Raw genomic sequence first — 20,816 nt, 5'->3', positions numbered from 1 at the left:
GTTTGAGGGTTCGTGCGTGAATGGAATCATTGGCAAAAATTACTCTCTCTGGCAGTCTATGGAAAATGAGATTTGGATTGAACTCCTAGGTTTTTCTTAATTGCAGTTTTAATATGATGGGTAAGGCTTCCTTTGTATAGGGACATACATTATAATTAACACCTTTTAATTTCTTTTCCTTGTAGTTTGTGATGACAAACTTTTCAATAAAATGAAATCATCTTGTTCAAAGGCCATAAGACGGTGCAAAGAAATAAATATAAACTTTCTCCCCTATGAATCACAGGTAAAATAATCTGTTGCACTCTATTTCTGAGTCCTTGTAAAAAGTAGCTATTAGTTGTGGCATACCCAGGACTGTATGTGAGTGTGCCACAAATCTCTGGGAGCACAGAAAAAGGGCAGAATGTGGTATTTGATTCAGTGGTCAACTTTCCAAGAATGTTTTGTTTTCCTTTTTAAGAAAAGAGACTTCAACATATGGAAACCTTTACTGAAATTTCAAAAGCCATAGGCATAATTAAATTAGACTTCCAGTACTTTATGGTGAGTCTTCACTGTTTTGAATAGCTCTTTGTCCCTTCTCATAACTAGCAAAACCAGAATAAATCATGTAGAAGCAAATAACGAAGAAGTATGCAGAATAAGATATACTAATGTACCCAATTTGTATGATATTGTCAAATCAGAGAATGTATGTTTTCTTGGCACTGATTTTAGATGCCTACGTATATATTAACTCTTTTTTCTCAGTAGGAAGTAAACTCACCTAATGATATGGTAAACTGGTTCCAAATGAATCACTTATAAATTAGCCCTCTTTGGCAGATTACAGGTTGCAGGCAGCTCAATTAAACCCTTAAAGCAGTGCTAACAAGGAGATTTTGATGAGGTGTTTTATTGACAGGTCAGTGTTCCTTGAAATTATGTTAGAAATAGGTGTTCTGTGAGGAATTTTTAACTTAAATTTGCTAATCTTAAACCTGGTTCTCATTAAAGATTTTATATATGTTCATCTGACAGGTGTCAGTTTCATATTGCCAGGACATCTTCAGACTTTTTTCTTGCATGTTATATTTGGGGAACAAGAGATGCCTCTGTCATTTGTCTTGAAACTTAACCTATTGAACTCTATGAATTCTTCCTTGCATGTTGAATTCTCTTTTCTTCATACATAAGGGCACACAATGTCTGTCTCAAGATTAGCTGTCCAATTCATTATGTTTGAATATTTGAATTTATTGGATTATCCTAATGCATCAGACACATGGGCTGAGTTGACCTAGATAACCACTTGGCGTTGTGATAGTTCCATACGGCTGCATTCCCACCCTTAATAGATGTCCCACTTTTGAGGTGATTTTAACGGAGAAAAGCAAAAGGCCTCATTCCTTGGAAAGAGCAGGTTTGAACAGACTCACTTTTATAAAGCCCTTTCAAGCTTCTGTTTAGAAACGAAACTCTTGTTTGGAGTTTACTGAAGTAGCTTTGCAGATATGCTCATATTGGAGATGAATGTTATTTTAACAGCAGGAAATGGGGAAGCTCGGTGGATAGTTTGCTCCATTCGCAAATGGGAAGAAGTGAATGTGCTTTTAAAAGATCATTTTAAAATAGATATTTCTAGATAATACGTTGTATACAGCAGTTTCCTTGTTTCTTCAATATCTCATATAAAATTTGATTAACTATTTCTAATGAGACTAGAGAATTGTTCTTATTGATTAAGCCATGTATATCGCCAGACATAGCTTTCGTGCTTAGTGCTGAAATCTGAGTTCCTTTTGGAACAATATTCATGTTCAGTCAAATGTCTATACATAAAAAAGAAGCCCCTGAGAAGTCCCCTTGAGTTAATTTTCAATTAAGCCCCCATCAGTTAATTTTCTCTTGTCTCTGAGAATTTGGTACAAGTAGTTTTATTATTCTCACCAAAGGTTCTCCCCTAGTTTTAAACAAAAATCTGCAGAAAATTTGACTGACATGTGAGCATAAACTATGATGATTACTTAGATTTTCTGGTCAGATATTGGGATAGTTCTCTGAAAAATGTCGGGGTTCTGACTTTTTTCCTTTGAAGATAATTTTGACATTGCATGTTGAGTGTCTGATACTTGTGACTGCCTTAGTTTTTTCCATCTGGGCAGATAATGAATATGTAGAAAAACATGTATCTACATAAGAAAATATGGAGGACAGTTTTGTTTATTTATTTGAAATGTTTATTTGCCACTTTTCTACCTTGTAGAACTTAAGGTGGCTTACAATGCAAATGGGCAGCCTCATCCAAGAGGCCAGATGGCTGGCCATAGCGCTGCAGCTGTGGCACCCCTCCGTTCCCATAGGGCAGTGGTGGTGAATCTTTGGCACTCCAGATGTTATGGACTACAATTCCCATCAGCCCCTGCCAGCATGGCCAATTGACTATGCTGGCAAGGGCTGATGGGAATTGTAGTCCATAACATCTGGAGTGCCAAAGGTTCGCCACCATGGCCATAGGGGCTTCCTGGTAGCATGGGGAGGCTTGCAAAGCAAAAAGAAACCCCTGAGAATTCTCCCTTGGGCTTAATAGACCTTCAGCACCTTTTTTAGGTGCTGTAAGTCCAAAGTCCCAGTCTCCAGCATAAGGCACCAAATAGCCGGAAGGAAGCTGACTACTGTTGGCTCCTCTCCCGGCCACACCCATGGTCTGCTTCCACTACACCACCAGTGGTGGCAGGGTGCTGGGCCCCTGCACCTCATTCAATGCCACGTCCCAGCTCCAGGGAGGGTCATGGGGGCTGCAATTCAGAGGAATCGCCTCTCTGTGGGGGTGGCTGCACATTGCTCCCATGGGTGGATTTGGCCATCCCCTATGGATGGGGCTGAAAACAGTGATTTAAAAACACACAAAAGACCATAATATAAAATCTCAATGAGAACTGCTAAAAACTAAATTAGTGAAGTGCAGTCCTAAGTATCACTGGACTGCCCTCACCTGGATGGCCCAGGCTAGCCTGATATCATCAGATCTCAGAAGCTGAGCAGGGTGAGCTTTGGGTACCAACACATTTCTGGCCTATGTCAGATTAAGTATTTTTATGCATATATTTTGCTAAAACTGTAGTTCTCAAATGATCTACCATCCTGGTTTCAAATGCAGTCTAATGAAAATGTTTCTTGATTATGCTTTAGGTATTTACTCTTGATGTCCCAAATGCGTTCTATCACTGTTACAGTCCCAACACAGAGAAGACAAATGATGCCATATTGGAACAAATGGCTGACCAAATTGTTACCTTATGTGCTACTCTAGAAGAAAATCCAGGTGTAAGGTACAAAAGGCAAGTCAGAAATTTTGTGTTATGATATTGCGGGAATTGTGAGTACTATAGTAGCTGCATAGTAAAAGAGCAATTCAGTGCTCTGAGCAATTCAGAATTTTTCATGTTATTTGATGAAAAATGTAAGAAGCCACTTTGTAGTAGGGAAAGTTTTTTGTGCTGACCGTCTCTGTTGACAGCACTTTTTGCTTGGTAGGAATTTCCTGAAGAAAGAACTGGCTAAGACTGCTCATTCAGAATCTGGCTTTGTTGTCTATATTCTAACAACAAAGTTGGCCAAATCTGAGGATACCTGACTATACTACGGTAACTGAAGCTGTGAATGGGCAAGACAGATTTTTCTGCAAACCTGAGAAATGCCCTTGGTTCGCAGAATAATTAGAGTGAGGAAGGACTCACTGGGCTGGGCCTGACTGGGGTTACCAGCTTCAAGTTGGAAAATCCCTGGAGATTTTGTGGTAGAATCTGAGGAGGCCAGGGAGAGGCCTCAGATGGGTATAATGGGATAGAGTCCACTCTCCAACCCAGCAATTTTCTCCTGGGAAATAGGTCTCTGTTGTCTGGAGTTCAGTTGTAATTCTGGGAAATCTCCAGGTCCCACCTTCAAATTGGCAACCTAGGCCTCGGAGTAGCCTCTGGGTGCCTTGATACGACCCAACTTGCATGACTCAACTAAGTCCTACTATTGTATAGCTGCAGCCACCTGTTGAAAGCCAGTGTGGTATAGTAGTCAGAGCTTCAGAATGGGGTCTGGGAGATCCCAGTTCGAATTCCCATTTTGCTGTGGAAGCTCACTGGGTGATTTTAGACCAGTCACATACTTTCATCCTAACCTACATCACAGGGCTGTTGTGTGGATGAAAAGGAGGAGAAGAGAACAATGTAAGCTGCCTTGGTTTTCAATATGAAGAAAGGTGGGATAAAAATGAAGTAAATAATAATATAACTGAAGGTAGAAGGTAGAGAAAAAGTAGGCTGGTGAATGGCTGTGGAGAGAATGAGTCAGGGAAAGAGCAAATAGTGTGGAGTGGAAGTTGCAGGGGAAAGTGAGGTGCCACCCCACAAGTCCTTGAGGGTTACCTGCCATGCAATTGTACCTGGCCCAGTTGCTAGCACCACAAAACCAGGCCACAGTTTTCCTAGGTAGAGGCTGCCATGTCGGGAGGGGGGAGGACAGGCTGAAGACAGAAGGGCAGATAGAGGTAAGTTGTGGGGGGAGAAAGGGTTACCAACTTCAGCTTAGGAAATTCATGGAGATTTGGGGGTGTGGCTGAGAGAAGGTTTTGAGGGGGATAGGGACTCCACCCTCCAAAGCAGCTATTTCCTTCATGGGAACTAGGGTTTCCAATCTCCTTGTGGGGGCTGGAGAACACCCAGAATTACAACTGCTGTCCAGGTGACAGAGATCAGTTCTGCTGGAGAAAATGACTGCTTTGAAAGGTGGACTCTATGGAATTATACTATGCAGAAGTTTAATTTCTGAAACCTCACCTCATAGAGCTTTATCTTCAGATCTCTAGAGATTTCCCAACCTGTTAACCTTGGCGCATTTTTAATGTTTGTATATACTTTTTACTTGTGTTTATGAAGTTTGGGAAGTCCTGAGCCTGGAAGGGGAAGGGCTGTGTAAAAATTACAAAAATACATAAACAAATTTCTACACCGCCTTGGCGCATTTGCAAACTGCTGCTACCTGCCCCCCACCCCACCCCAGTGAGGGCTAGCATGAAAGGTATGAGAGGAAGGGGGCCTGGCATCTGGACGTGGCCCACCCACCCTAGCGGAGGGAGGGGGAGTGAGTGAGGGGTGGCATGCAAGGGAAGGGGAAGGAGTGAGGGGTGGCATGCAAGGGAGGGGTGGGAAGGGGCCCCAGCATCTGGACATGGCCCACCCACCCTAGCAGAGGGACGGGAAGGGTGGCATGCAAAGGTGGGGAGGGAGTGATGGGTGGCAAGGAAGGGGAGGGGGCCCGGCATATGGACATGGCCCATCCACCCTAGCGGAGGGATGGGGAGGGGTGTCATGCAAGGGAGGGAAGGGAAGGTGAGTGAGGGGTGGCATGCAAGGGAGGGGGCCGTCCCCTCCCCTCCCTTGCATGCCACCCCTCCCTCTCCCTCCCCTAGGGTGGGTGGGCCATGTCCAGATGTTGGCCCCCCTCCCTCCCCTCCCTCGCTTGCATGCCACCCCTGACTCCCTCCCCCACTCCCTTCCCCTTGTATGCCACCCATGTCCAGATGTCGGGGCCCCTCCCCCTCCCTTGTATGCCACCCTCTCCCTCCCTCTCCTCCCTTCCGAAAAACAAGAGAAAGGAAGCAGGGCAAGAGGAGAGACTGTCGGGCCTTTCAGGATAGGGAAGGAGGAAATAGTGGAAGAGGAGGACATGTGATGCTTCTCATAAGTCCTTTTAGGTTCCCATTTGTCCTAGTCTAATGTTGTTCCAGATTCTACCTCTGTCTGAGGAGAGGGGTAGGGAAGAAATGAGCAAAGCTAATTAAAATGGTCGAAGACTAGAACTTTCCATTCTGAACTATATATTCAGAAATGAGAATTGCACAAAATACTAGAGGTGTGTTGATGGTGTCTGGTGTCCCACTGCTCTACAGATGATTAAATCATTCGAATTTGTATGTAGCAAATAATACGTACCTTAAAGGTTATTTAGTACTGTAACAAAATTCAGTAAAATATATTTTTCCTTTTTCAGTAAGCCTTTGGACAATGCCAGTAAACTAGCTCAGCTAGTTGAAAAAAAACTTGAAAACTTCTATAAAATTGATGAACGCAGCCAAATAAAGGTAAAGTTCAATTTTTGTCCAGGAGTGTAAGGACAGGTAGACTGTGGGATGCTTCCTGGATTCACAACTTGACTGTTTTCTTGGGCAACATAACTGGGAAGGAGAATTGCCATCATTATAGGAACTCTTATTGAAAAACAAATTGCACTATATTCTTTGGAACTGAAGCACTGATTTGCTGTTCTTACTGGGGGTTGGAATTGCAAAATAACGTTTAAAAAATCAAGCCTCAAGCTGATGTTTGCTAGGAAAACCTAGTCTTTAAGAAAATTCCTCTATAATTTGGTAAAATATGGGTGTGGGGATAGTTGTGACATCTGGTTGATATTCTTTCTTTGGGAGTTCTTTCTATGAGCACAAAAGGTTCCCTGCTGAAGGAAAGCAATTCCAGGCTTATTGCCCTGAGGAAACTTTTACTGAAACATGTTGAAATTTTTATAATCTTGATTCCAGCATCAGTTTTTGTGGTTTATGTTTTCTGGTGCTTTCTGTAAAAAGAAGCGGGGGTGGGGGGATGTTTCCTAAATAGTTTGGGGACAAATATATGTTAAGCAGACTGTTTAGCACTGTATTTTTCTTTGTATACATACAGTTTTTTTTATCTTTAGGGCAAAACCCATTCCCAGCTGTTAATAATCGATCGTGGATTCGACCCCGTATCAACTGTGCTTCATGAACTCACTTTTCAGGCAATGGCTTATGATCTGCTGCCAATTGAAAATGATACATACAGGCATGTATAACCTTAGACTCTTTATACTTTATTAGAAGTTAGTATAGCTGTGCAGTAACTTTAGTGAGCTATTAAGGATACATTTTACCATCTATCTTCTTTTATTTTACCTGTCTGTTGACTGTAATGGAAATTAATTTCTAGGAGGCATGATTTTTGACTTCTATCCAAACTCCTCTTCTTTCAAAACTATTTTCAAAATTCTGGTGTGTGATAATAACATCTCCTGTTTAAGTAGTCTGTTCAGAAAGCTCCATGGTATCATGTAACCTGTTCACTGTTTTGGGCTGTGAGGAACTGATTTAAATACCTGTGGGATACCCATTGGTGGTACACTCTGTGCTGGCTGCAGTAGCCTTTCTTGTAGCTGCCACTGCTTGTTTCTCTTCTGATCAAGACGTATTCATTAATTATGAACACTAGGAAGCTCAACATCTTTAAATAAGTGCTATCCATAAATGTTAATGTACAGGGTGTGGTTCTGTCCTGTACAGTACCCGCAGCTCTCATATATTGTTGTTTATTTGAAAGATGTCACATGTGTCACACTTCCTTTTTTATTTGGCTTCATGTCCCTAGAGAAGTATTACAGTCTTGTCTTGCTTATTTCACACTTGAGAGGTCAGCCTACTCACAGAAGACAGGCTATTAGAGTTTAAGCTGAACTTGGAATATACATACTGTTCCTTGCCCTGAAATAAAGAGGTTGGCCTGTTTGGTTTTTCTTTTGAGTTTTTAAATAAACAAATACAGCAAATAATCAAACCAAAACCAAAGTTCTTATCTTATGCCTCTGGTGCAATGGTCATCTGGTCTGATCACCGCCATGTTTTTGCTGTTGGACCAGGATGAGTCCATTCTCACTGGAAGTATTCTTTCTATATGATGGCTGGATGCAAATCTAGCTGAGTATTTTGTTTCTGTGCAATATTTTAGAATAATTCTTAATCAAGACCTTATAGAAACTAACAGGAAATATAAAGTCTCATGGTTTGGGGCTAACACAAAATTGTGCTTTTCCATTTTTGCAAATGATGCATTGTGCACTTCTTGATGAGTTTCTACACTTACATTGCAAGTTGTGTTTTTTGCCAATCAAATAGGCAGTCCTGAGGATTCAGTTCTACAAACTAAGGATCTTCTTTTGACATTTGTAAATCACACAGAAACCTTCATAGCAAAATGTCAGCTTATAAGCAGTTGTATAGGGACAATAGAAGTAACCAGCGTATTCAAAGGCACAAGACTATAGTAACTGCAAAATCAGTAGTATTATAAACATTTTAATAAATTAACTTTACATTTTCCTCCTCTTCTATTTTGACTGCTTGCTGGTTGAATCAGTTTATGTGAGTTTCTATATATAGTAGTGTTTTGTGACATAGCAGCTAGAATGCTCTGTAGTATTTCTTCCTTTTATATGAATCTGTTTACTAGAAGTATAATGCATCTAATGTTTTATAGATATATGTTTTATAGATGTATGTAAAAATATTAATCGCCCTGTCTGTGATTGCATGTAAAGTCAATATTTAGCTTGTATCTTAAAGCCATTCACTTTTTCCATACCCCAAAGTGGTCCAGTTGTTTAGACAAGAAGCCAGATGAAATGTTCAAGTGATAGTTGTTCTTAGGATAAAAGTTTTACTCTTTAGTTGATGCTGTTCCACACAGGCTGTTATAATTAAACACAATTAACCTTTCAGCATACCCTATAGACGTTTACTTGAATGTGTATCCCATTGACTTCAGAGGACTTGTTTCCTAGTAAATATGTTGAGCATTACAGATTGGAGCCTTTGGTTCCCAGATAGTAGTTTCTACATACTGTTGTATCTCGGCTTATTTTATAATGCACAAAAAAACCTAGGAAACACGTTCCACAAATTCAGCTACATATAGTACAGTAACCTCCTTTTGATTCCTATGTGCAGGTATAAAACTGATGGTGCAAGTGGGAAAGAAAGGGAAGCAATTCTGGAGGAAGACGATGACCTCTGGGTGAAAATCCGGCATAAGCATATTGCAGATGTTTTGGAGTATGTGTAACTTTGCCTTCTCATATTACCATAACTACTAAGCAGACTTCTAAATAGGTCCACTACTAATGATTAGAGTTGCCCAATGAATTCCCATACTTCACTGTTGCTTCAGGGTCAGGCACTGTATGATCACTCGTCTCCTTCTGTTTTATCCCAGGCTTGTGAAGGTTGCCTTGCTGCCCGATAATAGTTGTTTGTACTTTGTTGCCAATCTGCTAAACTTTTATCTCTGTTCATGAGCACTAGCTAGCTTAAATATCAATGGGGGTATTTTATCTGTCATGAATCCTACCTAGAAGTTCTGTGTGCAGAAGGGAGGGATGACTCTCAGCAATTTCTGATTTTCCCCAATACTAGCATTTTGGGTAATGTTTTGTGCTGGTGCTGGAGGGAAGAATCAATGAGAATTACCCACTCAGTTTACATGAAAAGTCTAGGTGATGTCTCCAGACCTCTTTTTAAACCAATATACTTCATTAAGGAGATGACATTTAGTTTCATTTGAATGATGAAATATTCAGTCATTTCCTTGTCCACTTTCAGAGAAATACCGAAGCTGATGAAAGAAGTTTCCTCAAAAAGAAAGGCAACAGAAGGGAAAGTAAGAAATTTAAATATTGATCTTAAGTAGCATTAAATATTGTCAGCTTAGTATAACTTCACCCTGTAGAGTGTAACTTGTACTCTGATCTGTTGATATGCTTAGACTACAGTTCTATGCACACTTATTTGACAACACAGGGCTGGGCATTCATGTGAACCCAACCCTTCCTCCAAAAAACCATTTTGGCTTTTTCTGAGGGATTTTCCACTGGAAAAAAAAAAAAAGAAAATGGCAGACCTGTTTAACCACTAGTTTCATTTCCTTTCATAACCTATTAATTTTAACACTTAAAATTTATATATATGCGTGGGTATGGGTGTATTTTTATGTCAGTAAAGGTATCTGAATCTGAACATAGTGGGACCTCTTCAGGATATTTTTATCCCACTTGTCCTCCAAAGAGCTCAGAGTAACATATATTGCACCCTGTTTTCCATTTTATCCTCACAATATTTTATCCTCACAGCAACCTCGTGAGTTAGCTTAACCTGAGGAGAGGGATTGGCCCAAGGTCACCCAACAAGATTCACACCATGTGACTATTTGAACCCAGAGCCTAGTCCAAGATAACCCAAGTCCTAGTCCAACACTTTATCCACTATCCTACACTAACAACTTCTGAATGAATAGGCATAGTATTGAACTGTTGTCGGAGCTGCTAGCTGTGGTATTTTACAACTGTCCAAAATGCCAAAAATTGGAAGACATGCTGAATGAATAGTTGAAACTGAACTTTAAAATTATTTTCCAGCTATCTTTAAGTAACCTGGCTCAACTAATGAAAAAGATGCCGTATTTTCGCAAACAGATTACTAAGGTAAGGAAAACTTCATGCAGTGGTATTTGGGACTATCAGCTGTTCAAGCTGTGTTCTACTAGTGCAGTCCTGAACAACTTTGCTGGCACGGGATGCGGTTCCAGAATAGATGGTCCATGGAGTTTGGTGGGCCAGAGGTCATAAGCTTAGCCATGCTCGACATCAGGTGCACATAGTCGGACTTCTTTCCTAAACAGTGGCCAACCAGATGCCTTTGGAAGCTCAAAAATATATTTATTTGTTTTGGCCATGGCACCCGGTACTTAGAGAATACATGACCTCTGCTTGTGACAAAGCAGTGCAGAAATGAGTTTTGTACTGTAGGGAAGTAGGGTTTTTTCTGCTTCCCCCATAGCATCATGGCGCATGTGTACCTCCTGGTACTTCCCTAGCTTTCCTGCAATATTTTCCAAACTGCTTTACTGCAAAGTTTTGCAAAAGATCTCAGCAAAGTCTGAATGGCTGCTGTGTGGGTGGGGAAGTTTGTATTTTCCTGGTCCTGGCCACGCAGCAGCAATTTTGCCTGCCACGGCCATTTCCTCCTCTACCACTATGGGGCTTTTTTGTTTTAGGTAGTAATTGAATATTGTTACGTTATACCAATGTATGCATCATATTGCCTGAATTCCTGTCTTGTCTGTATTAAAAAAAAAATCTAGCCCCTTTTCTTGATGAGATATAAGGGAAAAGGCCTGTCTCCACAATGATAGGCTAAACACTGACTTTTTGAAACATCTGGTGAATAAGGGAATATGATAATTATAGTGACATTCAATTGCCATTCCATTAAAAAAGTCCTGATAGTGTATTGGAGGGTGGGGGGGTAGGGAGATAGTTGCTGCTGTGGGGAAGCCTTGTTGCTGCAGCACTGTATTGACAATTGCAACAAAGAAAAACCCAAGCCAGAATTGTGTTCCATGTACCTGTCAACATGTCTAGTCTCAGACATGAAAGGTATGATCTTCACCTCTTTACACACAGGATGAAGGATTGGATATATAAGACATTATTGGCTATTAAGTCATTGTGTGGCTTCTTCTGTTGCAACCTAAACATAAACTTCTGTTTTCTTTCAGCAAGTGATCCATCTGAACATAGCTGAAGATTGCATGGACAAGTTCAAGAGTAATATTGAGAAGCTGTGCAAAGTTGAACAGGCATGTGAATCACCCATGCATCCAGTTTAGCCTAAGCAAATATTTGTACAGTTGTTACATCGGAGAAACAATTGACTATTCTTCTCAAGTGAGCTGATATTTGCCTCTGGGTGACCCTGAAGAAGCAGCAGCACCACCTTGTGGTCTCTGCAGCACCAGTGTTTCTCTGTTGAAAGAAAATAGAGCTAGTCTTTCCAGCCCAGAGGGATCAGTACAAAGATGTTGCTAGAAAGAGGAGCAGTGTGTGCAGCTGCAGGAATGCTGTAGAACTTGCTTCATTTCCAGAAAGAACACCAGGATATTCATACAACATTTCCTTCTTGTTTTTCAAGTCCTAGATGCAGTTGTGCCTTTTTGGTTTTTTTGTCCCACTACTGGTCTGCCATTGCTGCCTTATGAAGCTCTAAAAAAAACAGGAAACAGGCCATTGGATATCCCAGTGTTCTTTTGGGGAATGTGGTAGATAAATGAACAGGAGTAAGGAGAAGAAAGAAGGGAGACAATAGTTACATGGATGGATTTTAATTCGCAAGATTGCAAACTTAATTATTTTAAGATCTTTGCAAAAGATATAACAAGTGAGGACTCGCAAGAAACTTGCAGAATTTTGCCCTCCTTGATTCATCCTTTCACTCCATCCCCTTTCTCTGTAATCTTCTCCCTACAGCCCCATTCTTGGTGGGTCACTCAGAGCAGTCTGGGCAGGCACACTGAGGCTTTCCCCTCCACGCTCCCTATGACTTGCCTGGATTGCTCCAGGTAGTTATGCCAAGGCTCCTGCTAGGAGTCTCCAAGGCTGCTACTGGGCCAGGATGACTCCTGGGCTGTGCTGAGACCAGCCTGAGTAAATGTGTTCTCTAGGCTGGAACAGAGAACACTTTTTTTATTCTGGGTGGAATTTAAACACCCCACCCAAATATTTTTAATTGCAGATTTTTCTGCAGATCTAAGGGGTCTCCCAAGTCTGCCAAAACAACTGTTTGCGAAAAGTGTGACCCCGATCTGCACATTTAGCTAGCTGCAGATAGGGGGCACATTTGGTGATTAGATATATAGATTGCATTGGTAAGGTTCTCACCCAGTTTCTAATAATGAAGCTTCGTTGCTTTTTTCACCCTGCCTTTATCAATCTTGCAAATAGTGGCTGAATGAGTAGTCGTCTGCAGATCTGCAAACCTGACTTTAGAAGTGTTAATGTTAGATGGGAGGTATCTGAAAGGAGAAATATGCTATGAACTGCCCCTAAAAATGTCCACCTACAAAATGTAGCCCTTATAGCAACATTAAGGTATCAGTGAGCTAAGGAAGTGGTTTGCCATAATTTGAGAGAATGTCTCCTGTTATTGTAATTTAGGATTTGGCTCTTGGAACAGATGCAGAGGGGCAAAAAGTGAAAGATTCGATGAGAGTCCTCCTTCCAGTATTGCTCAGTAAAAATCATGATAACTATGATAAGATAAGAGCCATCCTCCTCTATATCTTCAGCACAAATGGTAAGATTTTGATCCAGTATTTATGGTACACGAGAGCCGCAATGCATAGTTTATACTGAATGCTTTACAAGATAAGTGCAAATGTTGTTGCATGTAGATCATTTGGAAATTTCTGATTGTACCTTCCAGGCACATTTTGTAATGAATGCAGATTGAATTAAAGTTTTTTGATGAAATGAGATTCTTGTAGATGCCCTGAACTGGCTATGCTAATAACCAGAGACCCTTGCAGATTTAACTTAAGAAATACCTTTTGAAAGAGAAAAAAAATACAAGGACCATACAGAGTTTAAAAATACAAAAACCAAGCAGATTCCCAAACATAAAAATATACAATAAAGTTCAAGTTCCTGTCCCTTGGAACAAGCTATGAGTTTGGGTACTTTATTACCTAACCAGACACATCTTTGGCCTGAAATCTTCTTAGCCACTAATGTGTAAATAGAAAGCATGTGAATTACATGAGTGCATATGTCCGACAATGAGTAAGGGTTTTTTTGTCTGCGTCTGAACTTATGTTTAAGTGAGTTAAAATAGTTATGAGGAATTTATTTCTAGTTTGAGAGTTGCGGGGGCAACACGAAACATAATGTGGGAGAGCCTCAGTGTCTACACTGGACTGCCAGGTTGGATGGGCAGAATAAGGTAAAGGTTTGCTTGGTGGCATGGAAGCACTTGGTATAGTGTTACAGCTTTGGCAGAGGTTAGGGACTCCATAAAGTGGCACCTTTTCTGGCGTCTGCAAGTTTTACTGGAAAATCGGAAGGCCTACGTGGGGCTATGATTGGCCATTGGAAATCTGATTGGCTGATGTCAAGGTGTTTGTATGCAAAAAAAAATCTTAAAGCAATATCTTCATTTTAAAAGGCATTCTGTTAAACAGAATTTGTACCTGAAATGTTGACGATTTACTAGTACAGTTTTACATAACCTTATTCCCTAACCTTCTGTGGTTGCCTCTTGCAACAGCTATTTCTGTAGTGGTGCCCACCTCCTTGGATTGTAATTCTGCAGTGGCCCACAGGCTCAAAAAGGTTGGGGATTCCTGACATACATCAATACTTACGTGAACATTTATCTGAATTTTACTCTTTGGAAGTATTGGCAAGTAACTCATTCAGAATATCTTTTTCCCCTCAATGTTGAAAAAGGAACTACACAAGAAAACTTGGACAAGCTAATCCAGAATGTACATATCGAAAATGATAGTGACATGATAAAAAACTGGAAATATCTTGGTGTCCCGATCATCACCACAGTAAGAAATATGGCATATTTTCTGTCCGCTTTTTAGCAACATATACCTTGCTGTGCTTGCATTTTAAGGACTATTGTGCTGTTCTTGTTGACCTTCTGTCTCACATTTCCATTGTTCCTTACTTCCTGCTAAAATCTTGTTAAAATAATCTTAAATGCAACAGACTCTGGGGAATTGATTGTGGAATGTTACCAAAACCTTATAATCATGTGGCAATGATAGTTTTTGTACTATAGAGTATTAAGAGTCTTCAGAATGTACCATATAAAGTAGCACTGTATAATTATCCCCCATTACACATGTGCAGAGGGATGAAGGAAGAGCGAAGATGTAGTAACTTCTGCAAGGCTGATGACTGGATAGAGCACACATAAAATCAGTAATATCAGGATTTAAATAAATCATTAAATAGTGGCTCTATATATGTTAAAACCAACCCCATTTAAAATGCAGCGCCCTAATATCAGATATACCGATGGCGTCCGACTAATAAATCCCCTGAGAAGAAAGGGGAAAAGGGGGAGGGGGGACGGCAGGGTCCGCAGATGTTATAAAAAAAGGGGGGCCATCAGCAGCCGGACTCCCCAAAGGCTTTGCATCCCTACCAGCATCAATAAAAAACATCAATCCATTACAACTCATAACATTCTGGCATAATTAATATGGTTTGATGTTATGGGAAGGAGTATGGGGGGATACTTGGGCTCATAAGTATTGCACTTGCATGTGGCTCAGAAATTAATCACTTCCAAAAGCCATAACTGGGTCAAAATTGCAACACTTGGTTTGTTCACTTCCCAAATCAGGATTCCAAGTTAGGGTTGCGCATGTTTTAGAATCCTGATTTGCAGCAAAGAGGTTTCAGCATAATTGCAAAGTATTCTTTCCCCAAGTTCCAAGCTGTTGCAAAAGGAGGTAAACATAAAAACTAAGAGTTCCTCCTGCAAGCTTGTTTCCCTGGTTATGACCCATGGTTTTTCATGTGTGAACCTTAATTCCAGGTTTTAACAGCTAGTCCGGGTTTATACATTGTTCCAACACAGTGTGGCCCTCAGCTGTATGATACCTTTTGATACGCTTATAAATTCATGTATACACATGAGATTTTCATCTTTATGATTTTTTTTCTATACTGCGTCCCAACAGCGTCAAACATCAAGGAAGGATCGGTCTGCAGAAGAAACATTTCAGCTTTCTAGATGGACTCCTGTTATTAAGGACATTATGGAGGTAAAATTTTCAAAAAAGGCCTAAGGTGTAAGTCTGCCCTGCGGTGAGCATACATTCCCTTCAGGGCAGACTTTTACCTTGCAACACATTTTTCCCACTGTCAAACTGACAGCCTTCAGATCCAAGAAGACCCGCCTCTTCAAAGAGCAGGCAAAGCACAAGGTTTTCCCTGTCTGCACAAAGTGAATGAAACAGCCCTTGTGTCCATCTTATTTGCTTTGAATTTCCCTGACATCCTCCACCTACAGAGGACAGTTTCTCTGACTCCTCCATTGTCATTTCTGGGGGGGTCAGAGACATGTCTTTTAAAATGTTAAAGTCAGCATTTCATTGCCGCTGTGATAAAACGCTGAAACACTGTAAAAAGAAAAAATTAGAAGAAAAAAATGCCAATCAACGCAGCAGCCAGGGATGACCTGGCAACAGAGGCAGGCAAATATGGCGGCTGCAGTCAAGGCAAGCAGTGGGAACTTCGTTGTGTGTAACTGAAAATATACGAGGGGACCCCTCTTTGGAGAAGGTGGACACGGGGAAGGCAAGGCAAGCATAATGGGCCAAAGTTTACTCTTTCGTCTTAAGCAGACTATTTATGGCCTTCGAAACCTGTATTTAGAAACATCATTACGGCCCCTCTTTATATCACAGACTTTTTTACTCCCAGACATCTTAGAGGAGAGATAAATAGATACTGATACGATACTCACATATGTGATGGGCATCAAAAGCAGCTTTCATGCTTATTCCCGCTCCCATCATAGTTCATAAAAAGGTAATGTAATGACCAAACCATGTAATACTGGATTCTTGAAAAGTAGTTCTAACGTACTGGTTCTGGTGGGTTTTCCGGGCTGTGTGGCCGTGGTCTGGTGGATCTTGTTCCTAATGTTTCGCCTGCATCTGTGGCTGACATCAGAGGTGTATCACTGAGAAAAGTCTGTTTCACACTGTGTCTAGTGAGATCCTGGGACATGGATAATATACCACACTAAACTTTCCCTTCTCACTAGACACAGTGTGAAACAGACTTTTCTCAGTGATACACCTCTGAAGGTGCCAGTAAAAGATGCAGGCGAAATGTTAGGACCCGACCATGGCCACACAGCCCAGAAAACCCACCAGAACCAGTGGAATCTAGCCATGAAAGCCTTTGACAATACATAGTTTTAAAGTAGTTTTTCAAAAAATTAATAGTAATTTTTTAAAAGTTCTAGCATGTGTGGAAAATTTTATACTCAGAATTGTAATTTTCCTAGTTTGCAGAAAATTATATATATATAGGAATAGAGTGAGGCTTCTTTTACTAATATTAAGTTGTTCATAAGCCTGTTTCTTTCATTATCTCTTTGGTTCACCATCCAGACAGGGAAGTAGCTCCTGTGGATTGAGCAGGTGGAATAATTAATGACTGTGTTTTGTTCTTGGGACTTGACTTCTATTCTTCATTAACATACATACAGAGATATCCCAAGATTGTATACTCTTGCACCACAATTCTCTTGCCAGTTTACTATTGGTAGGGAATAGGATGGCTTTCAATAACTACCATAGGTCTCTATAATAAAAATGACCTGCTTGTTTTCCAGAATGCAATAGAAAATAAATTAGATTCAAAAGAGTGGCCTTATTGTTCTCAGTGCCCTGCACCCTGGAATGGTACTGGAGCAGTGAGGTAAGTACTATTAGCCTCTTTCCCTGTCTTGATAGAATTCCTAATAGTAGACTTGTTTTTGCCAAAATAAACAATTTGTCCAAGCGCTGTTTGAAATGGTCTGTTTTGTAGTGCTCGACATAAGCCCAAAACGAATTACTCCGAGGAGAGGAAGAATAGTTCAAAGCTCATTGTGTTTGTCATCGGAGGCATTACATATTCAGAAATGCGCTGTACCTATGAAGTTTCTCAAGTCTTCAAGTCTTGTGAAGTTGTTATTGGTAAGTCTGACTTTAAATGGGAAAAGTGCATACAGAATTGCAATATAAAGCTGTCTTTTTGTGAAGTTTTTCCTCTTGCATAGGTGTATTGCCTTTACTATGCCTCTTGCATAGGTGTATTGCCCCATTTTCTAAATTTGACATATCCACTTTGCTATTTTTATTTATTTATTTATTTATTTATTTTACCAGGGATACATTAAGCAGAGTCCCCCCCAGTCTTATTATTCCATAGTGGTCAAGTGGTTGAGCCACATTACCCATTACATCTAGTGCACCAGCTCCAGTAAACAGTAATCTTTGCATTCTCTTGTACCTCATTCCTGTCAAATCAATTTCAATTCTGCAATCAACCCATCCCCAAGCTACTTTGAAACAGCCCTTGGTTATGCATGCATATATATGTCACAGAACACATGCCTTTTGTAAAAAACAAAACTTTAAGGGAAAGTTTTTTTAGAGTAGAAAAGTGAGTGGGGGTGCCAACTGCTTCCCTGCAACCTCCCAATTACTACTCCTTTTGTTCAAACAAAACAAGTTCTTTAAAAAGTAAAAACATGGCTGCTTAGGGTTCATCTGTTCACATATAATGTATAGTTAAGAGTTCTAGAAATATGTTAACTGTATAGAAGTGGTGAAATCTCATTTTCCCCATATATCCCCCTCCCATACTATTTCCCCCTTTCCTCTTCCTAGCAGCCCCCATATCCTTAGTTTTGCCTGCTTCCTTCTAACCCCCACCCCCACCCCCATCAACATACCTTTTTCTGCTTCCTCCTTCATTTATATCTATTATTTTATTCATTCATATTCACAGGGTGTTTGTTTTGAGGGGGGAAGGGAAAGGAGTTTGTAAGCCCCTTTAGAGTCTTCTTACAGGAGAGAAATGGGGGTTATAAATCCAACTCTTCTTCTATTGGTGCGTTCTGCCAGCAGGTGAAGACTTGTGTTCTTTCGTTTGGCATACCTCCAGTAATAGTCATTGGCCTCCTCCCTGGTTCTGATGATAGATGTTTATGCATTTTTATAGATTTCATAATTTTACATTTTTAATTGTTCAAATATTTTCATGTTTGCCACCCTGAAAATCCTAATTGTGTGGAAAGGCAGCATTAAAGTGTTTTAAATAAAATAGTAGGAAACTGTGAAAGTTACACCTAGCTGACAAGTAGCGTGACTGCTGTTAAACAGGGGGAACTGCCCCGGTGCACACCCGGGGTGTCGCACTATGCCACTGCAGTAATATGAGTCATGGAATTCACATGGTAAGCTGGAGATTGCATGGGCCTGGCCCTCAAAGACCCAAACTTCTCTGGAAAGGGCCCTGCCCCCTGTTGCCTTTTACTGATAAAAGATCAAGACTAGAAGGTTGCCTGTCAGTGACCACTGAGGGCATTAGTTTCTTTGATCTACAACTGACTCTTCTGCTGGTATGCAGAAATATGAGTCTCATCTGTTCATGGCTCCAGTCTCTGCATTGTTGACTCTCACCCACTCACTTCCACCTGACCCTTGCTTCAGTACCTATATGCCCACTGTGTCTGCAGCTTTGTAGCCCACAGTGCTGCCACTGGCCTGGCTGAAGCCCAGAGGTCACTGTGTTGTCTGCACTTGGGACAAACAAACAAAAACAAACATTATTTCTCATTGCTCACCATTCTTGCGACTGCTTGTGCATTTTTGCAAATACAGAACATGGGGGAGAAACAAACACTAATATTTGCTTTAACAAATGTTAAAATTGCAAAATGGACCTGAGTGGGAAAGAAAAATGAAAACGGAATTTTGAAATACTGAATTTTGAAAAATAACTTCCCCCTAAGAACAAAACATAAACAGTCCCTCCACAGATGACAAGCGTTTGGTTCGTTCCTCTGAACACAGGAGAAGGAGAAGTGGAAGGGTCAGCTCTGAGTTAATCACGTGGTTAATTGGTTAATCTGCTGCAACTGAATTCTTGCTGTGGCAACAAATTTATTCAGGCACTACTACTGACAATTTTATTCTCTAGGAATTGCAGAAGGTGGAACACAGTCAGATCTGTGCCCTCTGTAACTTTGCCCTTGTAACTTGGAACATCTCTAAGACAATTAAACATTGACCTCATTAGCTCTGGTCAAAGGCTATTTCTGTTCTTTTTCCCCTGGGACACATGAAGTCCAAGTTCACAACTTCCTCTTAGTCTTCTGTAGCCTATTAGTGGAGTTAGAGTTTACTAATAAAAAGCAGTTTGAGTATAGCCAAAAGAAAAAAAATCTCCACTTATTGTCTCTATGTTTCAGTAAGATAAGGTTGGTTGTGTCTTTTCCAAGATTATATTTTCTTTTGCCAGGTTCCACTCACATTGTGACACCTAGAAGACTACTGGATGACATAAAGGCACTTACTGTGACAAAATCAAAGGATATGGTCTACTTTAAGGACGAATAAGGATTTATTATGTTAAAAGGATTTCAATTATGTTTAACTTAATTATGAGCACACCCCACCATATTCCCATTGATTTCAATGGAAGTAACTTCTAGCATATTCTTAATTCTCCCACTGATGCCCAGTGGGACTCAGAAGTACTTAACTTGATCTGGATTGTGCCCTATGTACATATTTTATGAATTAGCTCTCAGTGTTGTGTTTGGGACTGCTATGGACCCAATTAAATTGGATATCTTTTTATAATTTAAAATCTGCTGCTTTTCTTTGGGCAGGGGGAGGAAAGTAATGAAGAACAATGAAGAAATGTATGTAACAGATTTTAATGTACTTGGTTATAGATGGCATTTCACTGTGAAATGTTTGACATAAAGTGTGTTCACCACTGTATTATGCTATGCTAGAGTGTGGAAAACATTTGTATATATGCTCATGACCTTCCAGTAATAATGTAAACTTTCTATACTAGAAACATGTCTATTGCTAAAGATACTATAGCAAAAAATGAACTGAAAATATGAAAGTTGTAAATATAAATGTATAGTACAATTTCACAAGTGCATTCTGTCCAACGACAAAAACCCATGCAACTTGTCAGAATTCACTGAAAGCAGCTTGCAGTAAGATACAATGTAAGGTAAGGCCGGTCTTTTTCTTTAGAAATCTGAGATAAAATATTGGTGTGTGTATCTGACTTTGCATGGATCTCTGTGTGGTATCTGGTTGGTATTAGTCATGGAAATAATGAACATTTTATCAATAAATAACTTTTGAAGAGTGTGATGTCTTCATTACTTGAATTGATAGCTAATTTTTCTAGACAGTCACTATGCAGAATGAATACACACACGCAGAGCACCTCTTCTTATCACTGCTCCACTGGACAAAGAGAATACACACACAAATGCTCCTCTTTGTCAAGGAGAAAAAAAAGAGATAGAAGCAGCATGGTGTAGTGGTTAAGAATGACAGACTCCAACCTGGAGAACTGTACTTGATTTCCCA

At 40.3% G+C, this 20,816-nt stretch overlaps 1 protein-coding gene across 1 annotated transcript in view; it reads left to right on the top strand.

Annotated features, from left to right (window-relative positions):
- STXBP3 (syntaxin binding protein 3) overlaps positions 1–20,591 on the top strand; it is a 33,183-nt gene extending 12,592 nt beyond the window's left edge. Inside the window, exons 6-19 of the mRNA XM_048496994.1 lie at positions 186–286; positions 3,175–3,323; positions 6,028–6,118; positions 6,727–6,851; positions 8,786–8,890; positions 9,437–9,494; positions 10,249–10,314; positions 11,391–11,471; positions 12,826–12,964; positions 14,116–14,222; positions 15,354–15,452; positions 17,036–17,121; positions 17,233–17,381; positions 19,714–20,591. Coding sequence (XP_048352951.1) covers positions 186–286; positions 3,175–3,323; positions 6,028–6,118; positions 6,727–6,851; positions 8,786–8,890; positions 9,437–9,494; positions 10,249–10,314; positions 11,391–11,471; positions 12,826–12,964; positions 14,116–14,222; positions 15,354–15,452; positions 17,036–17,121; positions 17,233–17,381; positions 19,714–19,811 — 1,454 coding nt within the window. The 3' untranslated portion in view covers positions 19,812–20,591. The remainder of the gene's footprint in view (positions 1–185; positions 287–3,174; positions 3,324–6,027; positions 6,119–6,726; positions 6,852–8,785; positions 8,891–9,436; positions 9,495–10,248; positions 10,315–11,390; positions 11,472–12,825; positions 12,965–14,115; positions 14,223–15,353; positions 15,453–17,035; positions 17,122–17,232; positions 17,382–19,713) is intronic.
- The last annotated feature ends 225 nt before the right edge of the window (positions 20,592–20,816 follow it).

This window comes from Sphaerodactylus townsendi, linkage group LG05, assembly GCF_021028975.2.
Source record: "Sphaerodactylus townsendi isolate TG3544 linkage group LG05, MPM_Stown_v2.3, whole genome shotgun sequence".
NCBI classification, from domain to species: Eukaryota; Metazoa; Chordata; class Lepidosauria; order Squamata; family Sphaerodactylidae; genus Sphaerodactylus; species Sphaerodactylus townsendi.
Note: the sequence above shows the minus strand (reverse complement) of the source record. Positions and strands in the feature narration are given on the sequence as shown.